At 38.3% G+C, this 15423-nt stretch overlaps 2 protein-coding genes across 6 annotated transcripts; one reads left to right on the plus strand and one right to left on the minus strand.

Annotated features, from left to right (window-relative positions):
- The first annotated feature begins 4007 nt into the window (after positions 1 to 4007).
- Drongo (Arf GTPase activating protein drongo) lies at positions 4008 to 7252 on the plus strand. Of its 2 annotated transcripts, none has more exons than XM_076817023.1 (6): positions 4008 to 4294; positions 5271 to 5785; positions 5884 to 6081; positions 6164 to 6343; positions 6421 to 6539; positions 6979 to 7252. In XM_076817023.1, the coding sequence occupies exons 1-6, from the start codon at positions 4128 to 4130 to the stop codon at positions 7030 to 7032; spliced, it is 1233 nt and encodes a 410-aa protein (XP_076673138.1). In that variant the 5' UTR covers positions 4008 to 4127; the 3' UTR covers positions 7033 to 7252. The 2 variants fall into 2 exon arrangements, with proteins under 2 accessions (XP_076673138.1, XP_076673228.1); XM_076817113.1 differs by having other exon boundaries at positions 4052 to 4260.
- A 302-nt stretch (positions 7253 to 7554) lies between these two features.
- On the minus strand, positions 7555 to 15209 carry Dock (SH2/SH3 adaptor protein dock). Of its 4 annotated transcripts, none has more exons than XM_076817230.1 (4): positions 14710 to 15207; positions 12078 to 12311; positions 10016 to 10953; positions 7555 to 8352 (listed from the first exon to the last, which is right to left on the minus strand). In XM_076817230.1, exons 2-4 carry the CDS (start codon positions 12094 to 12096, stop codon positions 8131 to 8133), a joined length of 1179 nt encoding a protein of 392 aa, XP_076673345.1. In that variant the 5' UTR covers positions 12097 to 12311; positions 14710 to 15207; the 3' UTR covers positions 7555 to 8130. The 4 variants fall into 4 exon arrangements, with proteins under 4 accessions (XP_076673345.1, XP_076673521.1, XP_076673442.1 ...); XM_076817406.1 differs by lacking the exon at positions 14710 to 15207 and adding an exon at positions 14556 to 14574; XM_076817327.1 differs by lacking the exon at positions 14710 to 15207 and adding an exon at positions 14313 to 14519.
- Between the last annotated feature and the right edge of the window lie 214 nt (positions 15210 to 15423).

The following is a 15423-nucleotide window of genomic DNA, read 5'->3' on the forward strand; positions in this document are numbered from 1 at the left end:
GTTCCACATAACTGCCACATGATAGCATCCAACTGGTCGACGAGTGCCACATGATAGCATCCAATTGGTCATTCACTGACCGGGACTTTAGTCGGAGGTGGAGAAAGCGGGCATTATAGAGCATATGAAGCTACGAGTCAAAATGAAGCAAAGATAACGGGCAAAAGTGACGTCACTTGTGGGCAAATGATAATTCAAAATGGTGGATTCTGCTGCATACTTAGAGCATATATACATGGAGGTCTCATGCCTATGGCTCCTGTGGATGCAGTTGCCGACCAACATCGTGCAAGAGGGAAAGCATCGTGCGAATTGGTGCGAGAGAGTGAAGTATAGTGAGATAATCGAGCGTAATGCGCATGCGCCGATATCGTCCGAGAGAGAAAGACATAAATATGTCCGTAAAACCTGCAACAATATTTTTCCACACGTTTCGACCATCCATAGATGGTATGCAATGATCGATGGTCGACCAGGATTTACAAAAAAAAGTATTCGAAGCTTTAAAATGTCAAGTTCTTAAACAACAAAGTCAAATATTTTGCAATTTAATGATGAAAGCATGCACCGCGTATCAATTCAAACCTGTGCAGCAAATTGCACGATATCGGCGCATGCGCATTACGATCGATTGTTCGTCTATACTTCTCTCGCTCGCACGATGTTTTTCTCTCTCGCACCATGTTGGCGACAGTTTCAAGCTTTCAATGAGACCTCCATGTGTATATGCTGTAAGGCCGCATGCCATATATACAAGTGAGGATATATCATTTTTTGTGAATAATTTTTTAATAATTATTAACAAAGGTTCAAACACGTTGTATAAAGAATTGCAAAGACAATGATTAAATCGCATTTTCGGAAATATTTATACATCGCCATATCTTCCATCATTACTTTGCCCACATGTGACGTCACGTATTTAGATGATTTATAGCGAATTCGGTACTACCTACCACTTGACTCTGCCCTGGTGCCAGAAATTTACTTGGATTGGTTGTTTCTGATAGAAACGAAGATAGCTCTATAAGAATAAACCAATCCAAGTCATTTTTTGGCACCAGTGTAGAGTCAGTGCGAATTACCGAATTCGCTATTAATCTTTGCGTCAAGGCAGCATTGAGCTATAAGAATACCTGGAGAGAGTACATAGCAATGGCGGCCGGTCCGAGAAAGAGGAAAGTAACGGGTGAACCTATCTCTGCCTTACAACAGGCTATGGATGTATAGTGCATGTGAGTGAAGTTATCTGCGCACACAAAATACATACATAACACAGATAGTACAGAGTGAGAGGGATAATAGGAAGAAGAAGGATAGGTTCACCCGTGATATTCTATTTCCCTCGGACCGCTGTCGCCTCTACTTCTTCCCGCTGCTGTTCTCTCTCCAGGTATTCTTTAGTGTGTTGCGCGATTCTGTGGGGATTTCTAAATACTCCGTGCCCGTGGAGCGCTGAAGCATTCAGCTCACTAGTTGCGCGGGAATTTCAAAGATGGAATGAAAATAAAGTGAAACCCTTCTGAATACTTTCTATGTTTGGATTTTTAATGAGTTGCTAGACGTTGACTGTTCTGCTAACAAGTTCGATCTGTCATTTCTACAAAGTTGCTCCTCGCTTGTGCCCTCCGAGCGCCCTACTCCTCTTACTCCGGGGTATCCTTCGAAGTTCCTCCTCAGGTCCTTTCGTCCAATCAAAACGGTGATGTCCTTCAAGTTTCGTCAGTGGGTTGTCCTCTAGCCCTCTCTCCGTCCTTGGCCCTTCCTTCGCGCTTCCCTCCACTTTCGGCTTGTGGCCGAGGCACGCTTTCCGATTACATAGTTTACATAGACTACATGCATATCTAGGCACGCAGATGTGGAAGGAAAAGTTAAGCTATCTACTATCTTCGCCTGGCCTAACTGTAGTTTTGAAAGTTCTTGAATGCAATCCCAGGCTCTCGTACGCCCTCTGAGTTCAGGTATTAGCTACTAATATTGTACGAGCACGTTCGAAAAAACTGGCAAGGAAAACCCTCGAGAAGCACAACGCATTTTACGCGTATATGAGTCCTAGCAATAAACTCTTCCTCGTCCTCCGTTTCAATCTCGCTTAAAACCTTCCAGATGTGCTGCTCGCTTCGAACCCGCATGCCTACAATAAATCTTTTTGCTACAAAGGATTTTGAATTGCGCTCTACATCCAACCTCGATATCTCTATGTCTTATAGCTAACTTCACGCAATCACACATATTTACACCAGCGGAAACCGCAACAAGTGATTCTGTAGGGAGTGATCAGAACAACGTGTATCGTCGCTGATTGGTTGCCGCGATTTGGAGCAAAAGCGGAAGTAGGCAGAGAAAGAAACTGTAAAAAAGAAAGAGACAGAAATACTGACAGAAAGAGATAGATAAACGTTTAGGTTATGTTATTTCCGGTTTTGCTCCAAAATGGCTGCGGTTATACCGATCATTCCCTAGAGAATCACTAGTATTCTTATTGGGCAATGTTGCAGGGCCGGCTGGGAATTCTGACTGTTTGAGGGAATTTCAATGTAGCCCGGTGTCCGTGGAACCCAAAAGGGTTCTGCTCGCGAATCGTGCGAAGTTGATTGAACAAGACAATTTCTAATGAATAACTTTGAACGAAATACAGATTATTGAACTGAACTAAATTTAATTATTGTATATTAACCAGAACTATTAAGAAACGAACAAAGATATTTAAAGATTGATCAAAGGTTGGGCTTTATTATAACACGCCTGTGCTTTTACAATGTCGGTGATGAATTACGAGGCGAAGAAACAGGCTTCTTCGTACGTTCGTTCCTTTTTTTTAAATCAATACATTGTTTTCGACCGATAAGGAAGGAGACGAAGACAAATTTCAAATGTAATAAACTTCATCCTTAACTCTTTAAAGTTCGAAATTCGCGCTCCAAGAGCTTGCGCTAAACGCCGCTAGAGCGAGAATCGCAACTCGCAACAGAAATAATGTGAGAGCGCCATGTAATCGGGTCAATCGCGTTACAGGACAGGTGTCACCCAAGTATTGAAACAGTGCAATAATGTTTTTGTCATTAAATAGTCTGTTAAATTTTACAAAATCGATCATCACACAGTCGAAATTCCTAATACTGCCAATTACATGAGGCAGTGTTGCGACTCCCGTCTAGCAGCGTGTAGTATAAGCTTCAGAAGCGCGAAGTTCGAATCGGATCACACGACTGTAATAGGAAAGGGAGACAAGGTGAAGTTCGCGCAAGCCTGAGGTGTTTGAAAATAGTTAGAAATTCTTTTAATGAGGGGACTTCAAGATTATAAACTAATCGATACCCACTTGGAAACGGGTGTTTGAATAAATGAATCTCACCTTCCTCCCTTCACCTAGGTGTGTAATTACAGCGCAATGTGGTAAAACGCTCGGTTTTGCAAAAATCGATAACCGAAAGAAATCGGATCGACGAATAGGAATTTAGCTAATAAATCTGTAAATTTGCGATTGGCTCTTAGAATCTAAGACATTTTTGTAATTAACAAAAGGTGGAAAAGCGATGAATTTTTAGAAAGCGTTACTTGAGCCTGAAAAGCCATCACGAGTAGTCGTATAAATAAAAGTTCTGTTCAGATTGAAATTGTGTTTAAAATCGTTTATTTTCTTCCATTACAGTTACAAATTTACTAAGTTCAAGTAGTTTCATTTCGTTCTTATTACTATTTTCATCATATTTACCATTCAAAAAATCTGCGTCCAAGGAGCAGAGTACCTAAGCACTCCACGGGCGTCGACCCTCGTCGAATTCCCTACCAAGAATCCAGAGGACCCAAACGGCCACGCAACAGCAGCTAATCCGATTATACTGCTTTTATTTTCGCCACCAGATTGCGTGGCGGAAATAAGAAAATGCCAATAGCTCAATGCAAGGCAGTTATCTGGAGCCGTGTCTATAAGTATATATGGTCTAAGGTCCAATCCGTTTTCTCGCGAAGCATTTTTAGGATGCATTGCGGAACGCGCATGACCGCCGTGACAGAAAATCAAGTCAGTTCAATTCAGTTCCGCGAGCAGACTGCGAGAGGGACTGCAAGGGGCCGTGCTTCACTGTGCCTGTCCCGTTCGAAACTGCAGAGTGTCCTGCTTGTATATGATGGCGTCCGCGAAGAGAAAGCAAGACGAGAAGAATTTGAAAATATTACGCGAGCTGGTCTCGCAGCCCGGTAACAAAGAATGTTTCGACTGCCATCAGCGAGGCCCGACTTACGTCAACATGACAATCGGTTCGTTCGTCTGTACCTCTTGTTCTGGTATGCTGTAAGTACCTCGTTGCTTGTAAGAAGCCAATAAAGTGTAACGACAGCCGTCTTCGTGGCCCGAAGTGACGTAACAATTATCTTATTCGTCGTTACTCGCGATACAAGCAAAACGGATGGCGCGTTTTCCTTCCACGGTTGTCTGGCGCCCAAAGGTGGCTCGGTATTAACATTGGCCGAACGTCAACGTTTCGGACACATCATACCAGTTATCCAGCTATTAATAAAAGATAATATATTGCCTTTCGTACGTGCGACGAACAGCTTGGTTTTTCCGAAGGCACGTGCACCGAACGCGCTTTACATTCATTGGCGTGAAAAATTTATGAATCATTCTTGAAGGCTCGAGCTCGGAGCCAGGAAGTTAATGCACTATCAGCATCAATGCTCCTTCTTTGTGCGTAGTTCTTGTTATCAATGGTCAAAATGTTTCACACGCGCGCAGCGGGAAAAATCAGTATTTATCTTGCGATGTTTGTAGAATAATTAGTCCAGTTGCAACATAACGGCGCATAATCATTATGAAAGATAATTCTGCGCAGGAATTGTACGACAATCCGTGAATAAATGTTAAAAGTAAATGTTTTTGAATATCGGATTATTTATCAATTTAATTAATGCTTCTTATGATTAATCCTGAAATCCAACACTGTTCAGTATGTAACGGAGCCGTACGGCATAATACAAGAGACTTTACAAGATTTTAACGTCGATACTTTTTTCATTGTCAATTGGAATTGTAAAAGACTTATTTGGCAATAAATGAAAGACTATATATATGTATATATATTTGTTAATGGATTTTGTTAATGTTTAATCTCTGTTGATTAATTTCCTAATGGTCTGGAGATCTCGAGTGTTACCAGACGTGGTGTTTAAAATCTATTGTCTTAATAGATTTCTTTTCACAAATCGGATAATGCTTTTCGGAACAGAGACATAAACATTTGCGTAAACGGGTGCATTTAAAATTACAGACGGGGCTTGACACCGCCGCATAGAGTGAAATCTATTTCTATGGCAACGTTTACACAAGAGGAAATAGATTTTATAAAGGAACGTGGTAACGAATACTGCAGGAGAATATGGCTAGGTTTGATGAATCCAAATTCCTCTCAAACGTTAGACCCAAAAGACGAACAAGAAATGAAGGATCTAATGAGCGCAAAGTACGAGCTTAAGAGATACTATTTGGATCCGTCCGTGGCAAATCAAAACTCCACTCAAAAGTCGCGATTGCAGAATCAAACCAACATTCCAAGGGTTCCACATTCTGGGACATCCACTCTATCTCCTATATCGGCACAGAAAGCGAACAATTCTGAGTCGGTTAATTCTAATAACTTTTCAACAGATTTTGTAGCTGATTTCAGCAAAGTTCCTGATCCATTTCTTACTACCATAACGCCTACGAACAAACTCAGTCAACCAATTGTACCTCAACCATTCTTTGCTAACTTTGACAACAATCCTGTTTTTAATAGTCAAAAAGGTAGGCAAGCAAATCGGCAAATTGTTCTACCCATTTTATTTGTACAGATTAATACGATATGATTTTAATAATCGTTTATAATTTTACGCCACGTTTAGACGTTGACTCATCGAGCCTATTCAATCAAACTGCGGGGGATTCTACTAACGCAATGAATGCAAATGGAACTTATATGCCTCCATCGGAAGATCGTTATGCGGCACTGAAAGACTTAGACTCATTAATGAAACAAACACAGCTGAAAGATGATACCGCAGCGACGCCATTAAATACGTCTACCTGGAATGCTAATAACGGTGCGTATGCAATTTGTTGGAAAGTTGGCTTGCAGAGCTATTAGAAAATTATTTTACTGATTATCATTTTCTATATCATCAGTTTCGAATTCGATTTGGAGCGTTGGAAATCAAACTACTCGTGTAATCTCAAATCCTTTCGCAAGCGGTGACTTATGGCGACCATCGGCCAATGTAGTCAATAATAATACACAATCGATCGACACTTCTCTATGTAATCCTATTAATCCATTTAAACCAGTCCAGTTTCCTATGAATAATGGTAAGTTTCTCTTTCAACGATACGAAATGCTATGAATTGGAAATTAAGAATATTAAACATCGCGTTTAATGTTTCAGATCCACAGTGGGTGGGCATCGGGCCATCGAGTAACACAGATGTAATTCAATTTAGTCAATTAATGACGAACAAAATGTGGCAACCGACTCTTCCAGCATATCATGCAAATCCTTTCATGGTATAGTGTCCCTCCCCAATGTTCTTCTCTTAACCCCTTGGCTTACCGTTTAAATTCCGACCGCCGGTACCAAATCGGCACCAGCGGTAAACCACGCGCGGAGCCATTTCACGGTTCGGCTCAGCGTCCGAAGTTGTCAGTCGCACATGTCTTAGCCCCGTTACGTAGTTGCAACAAAGTAAATACATGTGTATGCGGCCAGGAATAACTGAGATGAAAAGACATCGGCGAAAAGTTGAGTGGTAGTAGCTACTAACCACGAGCCTGACCCTTGGTGGTTACGTTTCGCCCGATCGACGTACCACGGGGCTCACCCGTTTTTTCCATCTTTGGCACGGTCGAAATACCACGAGTCTCACTCGATGTTGTAAGCCAAGGGGTTAAACATTATGCATATCAAGGGAAATACTTTCATTCAAACATACACAAATTATTTCAGGTCGGTTCTGGCGTGAGCAACATGACAAGAAATTCGAACAACCCTTTTTTATGATCGAGTAAGCATAAGGTTTTAACGGAGTTACGAACAAATAATGCAGACCTAAAATATGTTTAGATTAGGGCAATTGTTTATAATACGTGACCTTATTGGCAATTAGTGCCATTAACTTTTATCCCCAGGAGCACCAATCTCTTACTCGTATAACTAAAATGATACTTCTATTTATGAATATAATATACACGTTAAATAAAGATTAATATTTGTTACCAATTATGCGAGTATCACGCTTATTACAATCGTTCCTCGTTAGTACGATTTCATCTCATTTAACTTGATCGAGTAAAAGCTTTAGTTTTGTCAAATTCAAGGCTAATTACTTAATACTAATTACAATGTTAATTGGAAAAAGGGTGTTCAAGTTGAATCGTGTGGAATTCGTTATTAGATTAGGACACTGCCAATCAGACAATGGTATAAAATAATACCTTATTTTTATAAACTGCGTACATTGTATAACAATGGTATGTATTTAGTAAAGAAGAGATTGAAAGAAAGAATGCATTTTACCTGATGCACACTTAAATACAGTTTATTTACTTATAAATTTCTAATAAATACAAAATCACAAATGAACACTTAGTCTTTGTCATAATTCGATACCAATAGATTCAGAGTAGAGATCCACTTAATCGGTCGTAATTGCATGATAACCCTTACTTCATCGTTACACTTGCAGTCTACATTACGTGTAGTTGTAAATATATTATTAATCGTAATAACATGGTCGGTTGTGTTTTACAATTATTTTATATGGATATAAAGAGAAGCCTTGTGTATCAACTAGTCAAATGTCACGTAGCTGCCGTACAAATGTTTTATTCGACTCTCTTAGCTTTGTTCGCTAAATAGTTTGGAAGCTCCAATGAATGGTAATAAGAATTGCTGGTGGCAATTACTTAGAGTAATAAATTATTTATCAGTGTAAATGGACAAATAATGAAGAAACACTAATATATGAGTTCACCAATTATGTTAATCGTTACGTATAAACATACGAGATGTGTGATAGTGATATTACTAGGCAGGCGTCGCGTATCTCAAAGAGATGCATTTTCAAAGCGCATGGACCGTCTGATGGCACGAATTCACCTAGCAACCATTGCTACTGGGGTTGCCTTTTGGCAACGGGCGCACCAAGTATAATTTCTCACCTTGCTTGTTAGTGTAAATAGGCGCTCGTTGATAATGATCTACCAACTGATCTAGTGTATGGAATTTTCTTTGACCAATGCAATAAAGCGCTCCTTCCACATGTACCCTAAAGTGCTTATTACGGCCTGGAGCTTTCAAAGACACAGAATAATCTCCCACCTGAAAATTATAAAATAATTGCCATTTACAATTTAACTTGTAGCTATGTACTCAATGGGACATTCCATGCGAACTCGGACAGATTTCGGAGTAAGTTTTCGTAGATTGCTGAAATTTGAATATTTTGTAGCCTTTAGTAATATTTAAACGTACCTCAAAGGATTTTTCAAAATTTTGAAAAATGTCGATTTTACAGCTGTTTCAAGTTAAGTGCTAACTTTTTCTCAATATATTATAGCTATGGAACTAGTAAACAGATGGAGATGAGCTTTACGTTGCTTATAGAGAAGACATTGAAGTTTTAACCAAAATTTGAACCATTTTTGTGCAATTATTTTAAACAAATGCAGGTTTTTAACATCGGGCGCGATTTTAAAAATCTGAAAAAAGGATTATATAGTTCTATCCTTCCCCTTGATGGTCAAATTTTAAAAAATATGGACATTTTAAAATTGGCCCTGTAAAAAATGCCGAAAGTTGACGCTGCGTCGTCCAGCACCGACTCGACTGGTCGCAGCGGCTATACCTGTACCTGATATTCTTATACAGAATTCTCGAAAATGGTAAGTATTTGAAAAAAACTGAAGCAGGAAAACTCTTACTGCTTTTTATATCCAACATAATACGGTATCTGAATTTTTGGTGTTCGCGATATTTTACTTGAAACGAGGGTGACTTTTAGTTTTTTTTTAAATGGAAAATGCTTTGATTAGTCAAGACAAATTCAACCATATGGTACACTATGACCTTCAAGGCCACACAAGGTCAGGAATGAAGTAAATATATTGCACTATCTATCTAGTAGATTGAATTTCTTCCTTTGATTCCTAACCTTGTGTGGCCTTGAAGGTCATAGTGGACCATATGGTTGAATTTGTCTTGACAGTCGCTTTCATATTGGGTAATCAAATGTATAGCATTCCATTTAAAAAACTAAAAGTCACCCTCGTTTCAAGGAAAATGTTGCGACCACCAACAATTGAGATACCGTATTATGTTGGATATGAAAAACAGTAAAAGTCTTCCTCCTTTAGTTTTTTTTTCAAATACTTACCATTTTCGAGAATCCTGTATAAGAATATCAGGTATAGCCGCTTGGACGCTGTGAGTACCGCACGGCCCGACCAGTCGAGCCGGTGCTGGGCGACGCAGCGACAACTTTCGGCAATTGTTACAGGTCCAATTTTAAAATATCCATATTTTTGAAAATTTGTTCATCAAGGGGAAGGATAGAACTTTATTCTCCTTTTTCAGATTTTTAAAATCGCGCCCAATGTTAAAAACCTGCATTTGTTTAAAATAATTGTACAAAAATGGTTCAATTTTTTTTTTAAATTTTTCATTTAAAAGAAAATTTGAAATAATTTTTTCTTAAAGCTTCAATGTCTTCTCTATAAGCACGGTAAAGCTCATCTCCATCCGTTTACTACTTCCATAGCTATAATGTATTGAAAAAAAGTTAGCATGTAACTTCAAACAGCTGTAAAATCGACATTTTTCAAAATTTAGAAAAATCCTTTAAGGTACGTTTAAATATCACTAAAGACTACAAAATATTCAAATTTCAGCAATCTACGAAAACTTACTCCGAAAGCTGTTCGAGTTCGCATGGAATGTCCCCAATACTACTTAGTAGTAGTATTGATATCTCATTTATTCTTACATTAGTTTCGCTATCTCTAATTAAAAAGTCGCCGTCATGACCATGCTGATTGAGTAGTGTGTCACATTGTGAGCGTGAAATACTACCATAGTACCAAGGCTTTCCAACAAGATGCGGCCTATCGCCAGGATCTGGCCTTCTCTCAAGGGAATCTCCTGTACTGATCTCGCTACTCGTCATTCCTCGTTCACGATATGGTTGTGTCAAATATTCACTCAGCTCCTGGAGATAATTACGCGGCACAAGGCCAATTTGTCCTTGACTATTCCTTGCTTTATACCATTCAGGGTCTGCTGGTGGGCGATCAAGGATTTCCAACCGATCACCCTTCTCGAATGACAATTCTTGGTCATTGTTAGAAGAAAACGAATAAAGTGCTACAACAATATCGAGAACATTTTCTGCCATTGCATATGTATGAAGAGTATCATCCGCGTCCCCCTCCTCTTGAGTATAATTCGATGGAAACCAGCCCGCTTGGGTGCCACTTTGACCTCTCCACCATCCATCGTTGCTCTTTTCTAATATTAGGATTCTAGTGCCTTTGACAAGCGACAGTTCGTCCGCTTGTTGCGCCTGATAATTGTATTTGACAACTGCTGTGCCTATCGCTTCGCTTGGATCAGCGGGCAAACGCCTGGCCATAATAGGTGATTCCACGGCTCTGGAGGGTGAATTACTAGATGGTAGAGTTTTCGAACCAGAGCCCTTTTTAACTTTCTTCTTAATACTATCAAAAAGGGATGGTTTTTCCTTCTTGACGTAGTTACTTGGCACATAGCCAGCTTGGCCCCTGGCGCTTTGTACTCTCCACCAATGTTTCGAGTCATCCAGGAGCAAATAACGCTCATTTTTGCGTAAGTCTAACTCCTGAGCACCTTGGGCTCCATAATCATATTTGGCGACAACATAACACACGTCGTCTTGACTTGTCTTGCCTGAAAATCATTATAATTAGATTTCTTTCAAGTGCCAAGTACTAACTGTTCTAGATACTAGTCGTATAATAACAGATTGATAACTTCGTAGTATTCAATTCGTAACAGATATTACAATTTCATTGAACATTACTGAAACCTCTAAATTTAAAATTATTATGACCGAGGAAGCTTTTAAGAATCCATATGATAAAAAAATTCTAATCAGATTAAAATCTGCAGGTTGTCTATAGTTACTTACTACTCAAACGTGTAACAGAAATAAAACTGAAAACATACAACACATACACAAAGAAAAGCCCTGAATAAACTATCGGAAAGAGAAGAAATCATTGTATTTGAAATTTCAGATAGTTCCAAGTAAGTTTAATCTAATATCAAAACTACGATATCGTTGTCACATTACGATATTAGTTCACCAACAACGCGAAGCTGTTATGCCCATTAATAAGTAATTGTCTGTTGATGGTTTTCAATCGTTACTCTCTATATCTTCAAATAGATTGTACTGAAGTCAGAGATCCATAAACTAAGTAGACAATATTATGGAACTGGAGGAACTATTACTATGAAATAGTATCATTGCCAAAATACTGTGCAACATGTATAAAAGATGCCTCTAAAGACGAAAAAGATATGAAATATGAAAGTAAAAATATCTTAAGACATACTTACGTTCAAAATTTATTTACGCTATTTATTAACAATATAATCTATATTTAAAATTCCATAAATTTGTCAAGTAAATGCTTTTAGATAAATTACTTCAACTTATTCAAACCATCATGCACAACAGTTTAATACCGACCATAAACTGCAGTTTATTAATATAATTGTAACAAACCATAAACATCATGTTTGACAATTCCACATGTTCGATAAGATACAGTAGACAATTACATGTGCAGTTAATATGGAAACTTATTACTTCCAATTATCAAGCTTTCTTATAGCAAATTATCATTGAATGTTTTGAAATTCATATATTATATATATATATATATTTAAAGATACACATTATGACAGAGACATATGAATAAATTATTGCGCCTGAATAAACTATATTGTAATGGCTGTTGAAAGAAATTTACATACAAAGCAAAGCGTACAAGAAAAAAACGTACCATGCTTCATGGCTGCCATGTGCGAAAACAGATATATACGTCTTAGTGTGGCGTGAGTAGCTGCTACTCACGCGCTACTTGCATAAATCTTAAGTCTGCTTGTACTGTGTCGGCGGCGTGAGTGCAGCAGGCATTCATTCTTTAACTTTTTGTTTTAGTGTTGATACACCTGCTGATTTCTTTGCTCAGAATCCATTGTTCTCAAGGGTAGGGCAAGCAAGTGCATTACCAACACTTCAGGGAAAATGAAATAACAATCATTAACTTGACATAATAAATATCATAAAACTAAACACTAATATATCACAGTATTAGAAAGAATATATTATATCTTTACTTAACGTTATCTTAAGTATCGTGTTTATCAACATTTAGAATGTGCATACACAAATGTCCACCAAGTAGTGCCAGAATCAACGAACGAAACTTACAAGTGCGTTTATTTACTAAGCAGCACGATGAGCATTAATTAAGTGGTAGTGAATATTCTTGTAGTCCTACTAGGGGGTTGTACCTAGTCAGGCGGCCGAAAAGAGGCGAATATTTGTGAATTTTTTTTTGGAAAAGGGGAAGCATATATTCTTACAGAACTTTCTGCGCTTAAAAGAGCAACATTTAAAGAACATTTGGTAATTTTTTCGGAGAAAAATATTTACGTTTATAATAAAATAACAACCGACATCCAAGAAGCATTTTTAAAAATTTGGTTTTGCGGTGAGCACTGCCATTCGGAACCAGATTATCTACAATCAAAAAACAAAAAAGATTGTGTTAGTATATTAATGTATCCTCAGCTTGACGGAGAGAATTTTCCGAAATATTAATTTAAAACAAAATGGCGGCTATTTAAAGTTGAGATCCTGATTTTTTCGTGCAAAAATCACGCGAAAAAAATCAGAATTTCAACTTTAAATAGCCGCCATTTTGTTTTAAATTAATATTTCGGAAATTCTCTCCGTCAACCTGAGGATACATTAATATACTAACGAAATCTTTTTTGTTTTTTTAATTTAGTTAATCTGGTTCCGAATGGCAGTGCTCTCTGTAAAACCAAATTTTTAAAATGCTTCTTGGATGTGGGTTGTTACTATAAAGTATAAACGTAATTATTTTTCCACGAAAAAATTACCAAATGTTGTTTAAATGTTGCTCTTTCAAGCGCAAAAAGTTTTGTAGAAATATACGTTTCCGCTTCTTCAAAAAAAATTCACAAATATTCGCCTCTTTTCGGCCGCCTGACTAGGTATGACCCCTTAAGGTAATCAGCACAGTTATTAAATTTAACTCGACTCCAATTTCAATTACTGCCGTACAATTTGTTGAAGGTATTAAGCGATACTTGTACATTATATTAAAGTGTACCTATATACCTATACATTATCATTTCTCAAACCTTAGATACTAAACGTGTCAAAAGTTGATCTACGTATCGAATACATAAAAAAATACATGCAGATTTTGGCTTAGTGACGCTGCAACACATATAACAGGACAATCAAGTATTTTTTAAATAAAAACATTATTATTGTGTATGTATAATTTATTTATTAAAGTATCAATGAGATATATTAAGGTGGTTTTCAACAAAAGCCATAATAAAATTGTTAATAGGATGTTCAGAAATGATAAATTTAGAGATAAAGAACAAATCTGTCTAACATAAATGAAACGATACTGATATATCAGTATTATATATATATCTATGATCTATAAAAGTCCGTCAAGATTTAAAGCCTCTTCTAAATAAAATTATATGCCAGAAAAGATAGTGTTTTGAATATTCTACGTGTACTGATAAGAAGCATAGAAGTAAATTCAAACAGAAAGAAGACAATCTTACGACGTTGAGTATGAAAACTTGAAAAGTTATACGTACTTTTAATTGTAAAATCAACAGCGACATGTTTCGAATATATACCAACAAGCAAATGTCACTCGTTATATGTTCATAAAAGGAAAGACGTAGCGGTTACATCGATTCCAATATATCTTAAAATAAAGTTATTCGTTACCGTTTAATGACAAGCTAAAACTAGCATTATTTCAATGGGAAATAAAGAATTTATACTGCATTTCTAGCAGCGATAATTTTAAATAGTAAAATCATAGAAATCAGAAACATCTGCGAAAGGAAAAAACGATCAAACAAACAGCATACAACTTAATAATCCACTGGACTAGCAAAGAAAGAAAGATTACCCGGGAGGCTTACAGGAAGAATCATAAAGAGAGTACCATAAACATAATGAACCGTTTCAATTACAGTTTACACTCCATAAAACTGGACAAACGTCATACACATTTCGGTAAAGCACACGAACGTGCCGCACATCGTGAAATATTTTATAAGGAGCAGCGCAGCGTGTGCATGTAAGAATCGGGCGGCTATTTCTCGGCCCTGCCCGCGTAAAACCTCAAACGGGAGTCGGCGACTTTCGAAACACGTATATAGGGTACGTTCATTGCCTTACTGCCTACCATACTACGAAAGCAAAGTAGAAGCGTGTTGAGTGCAAGGGGGCAACGACTTAGCGCGAGTCAATTCAGCCGCTCGTCATAACTCATATATTACCCGTCAAGCGGGACAGCTCGCTGGCGCGTCGTCCAAGAAACTAAATAAACACCGACTTACCGATTTTTAAGCTTGACATATTCCTGCATACAAGCTTCGAAATTTTACGTCGTTATACAGCTTGTTTTCCCCCACCCCGGGCCGCAGCCATGAACGGGAGCGAATAGAGCGTACTTATGTATAGGGGATTGAATCTTTATGGGGAATCGGGTCGCGCTAAGAGGGGAACTGGGAATTAGGGAAAGACAATACGATCCGTAGAGAACTCCATCCACTGATCGGTTTTGTCCACCGTCGCGCTGTCAATCCTGTCAGTATCCTGCGATAAGTTATCCACTGGCCACGAGAACACGATATCGCCACGTTCGCCCACGGTGCTAGCCTTCGCGAGTTTCAGCAAGCTCGAGTAATACGCCGTACGCGAGCAAGCACGAGCAAGCTCTGCGTGGATACTGCTGGATGCTACTGTATCTTTCTTTATTCTTCGCGTTGTGTATGTATATACGTATGTATGTATGTATGTACACCTATACTTGGATTCGTTTATACGACCCCTCCCGCAAAAAGAGCAGACCCACCCTTAATCCAAAGACATTAAATGACCATGCGCGCCACTCAGATCATCGCCTATGTGGGCGCACTTTGGCGCTTGCATCTAACACGACGCTGGCGCCATGTTATGGAACGATATATGATTAATAACCGTGAACTTTTCTAATCGCGCGGTCGATGAGTTTACCTGCTCTTTGACAGTTTCGCTCCGATACGATTGTA

The sequence above is a fragment of the Andrena cerasifolii genome, chromosome 1 (assembly GCF_050908995.1).
Source record: "Andrena cerasifolii isolate SP2316 chromosome 1, iyAndCera1_principal, whole genome shotgun sequence".
Lineage (NCBI taxonomy): Eukaryota > Metazoa > Arthropoda > Insecta > Hymenoptera > Andrenidae > Andrena > Andrena cerasifolii.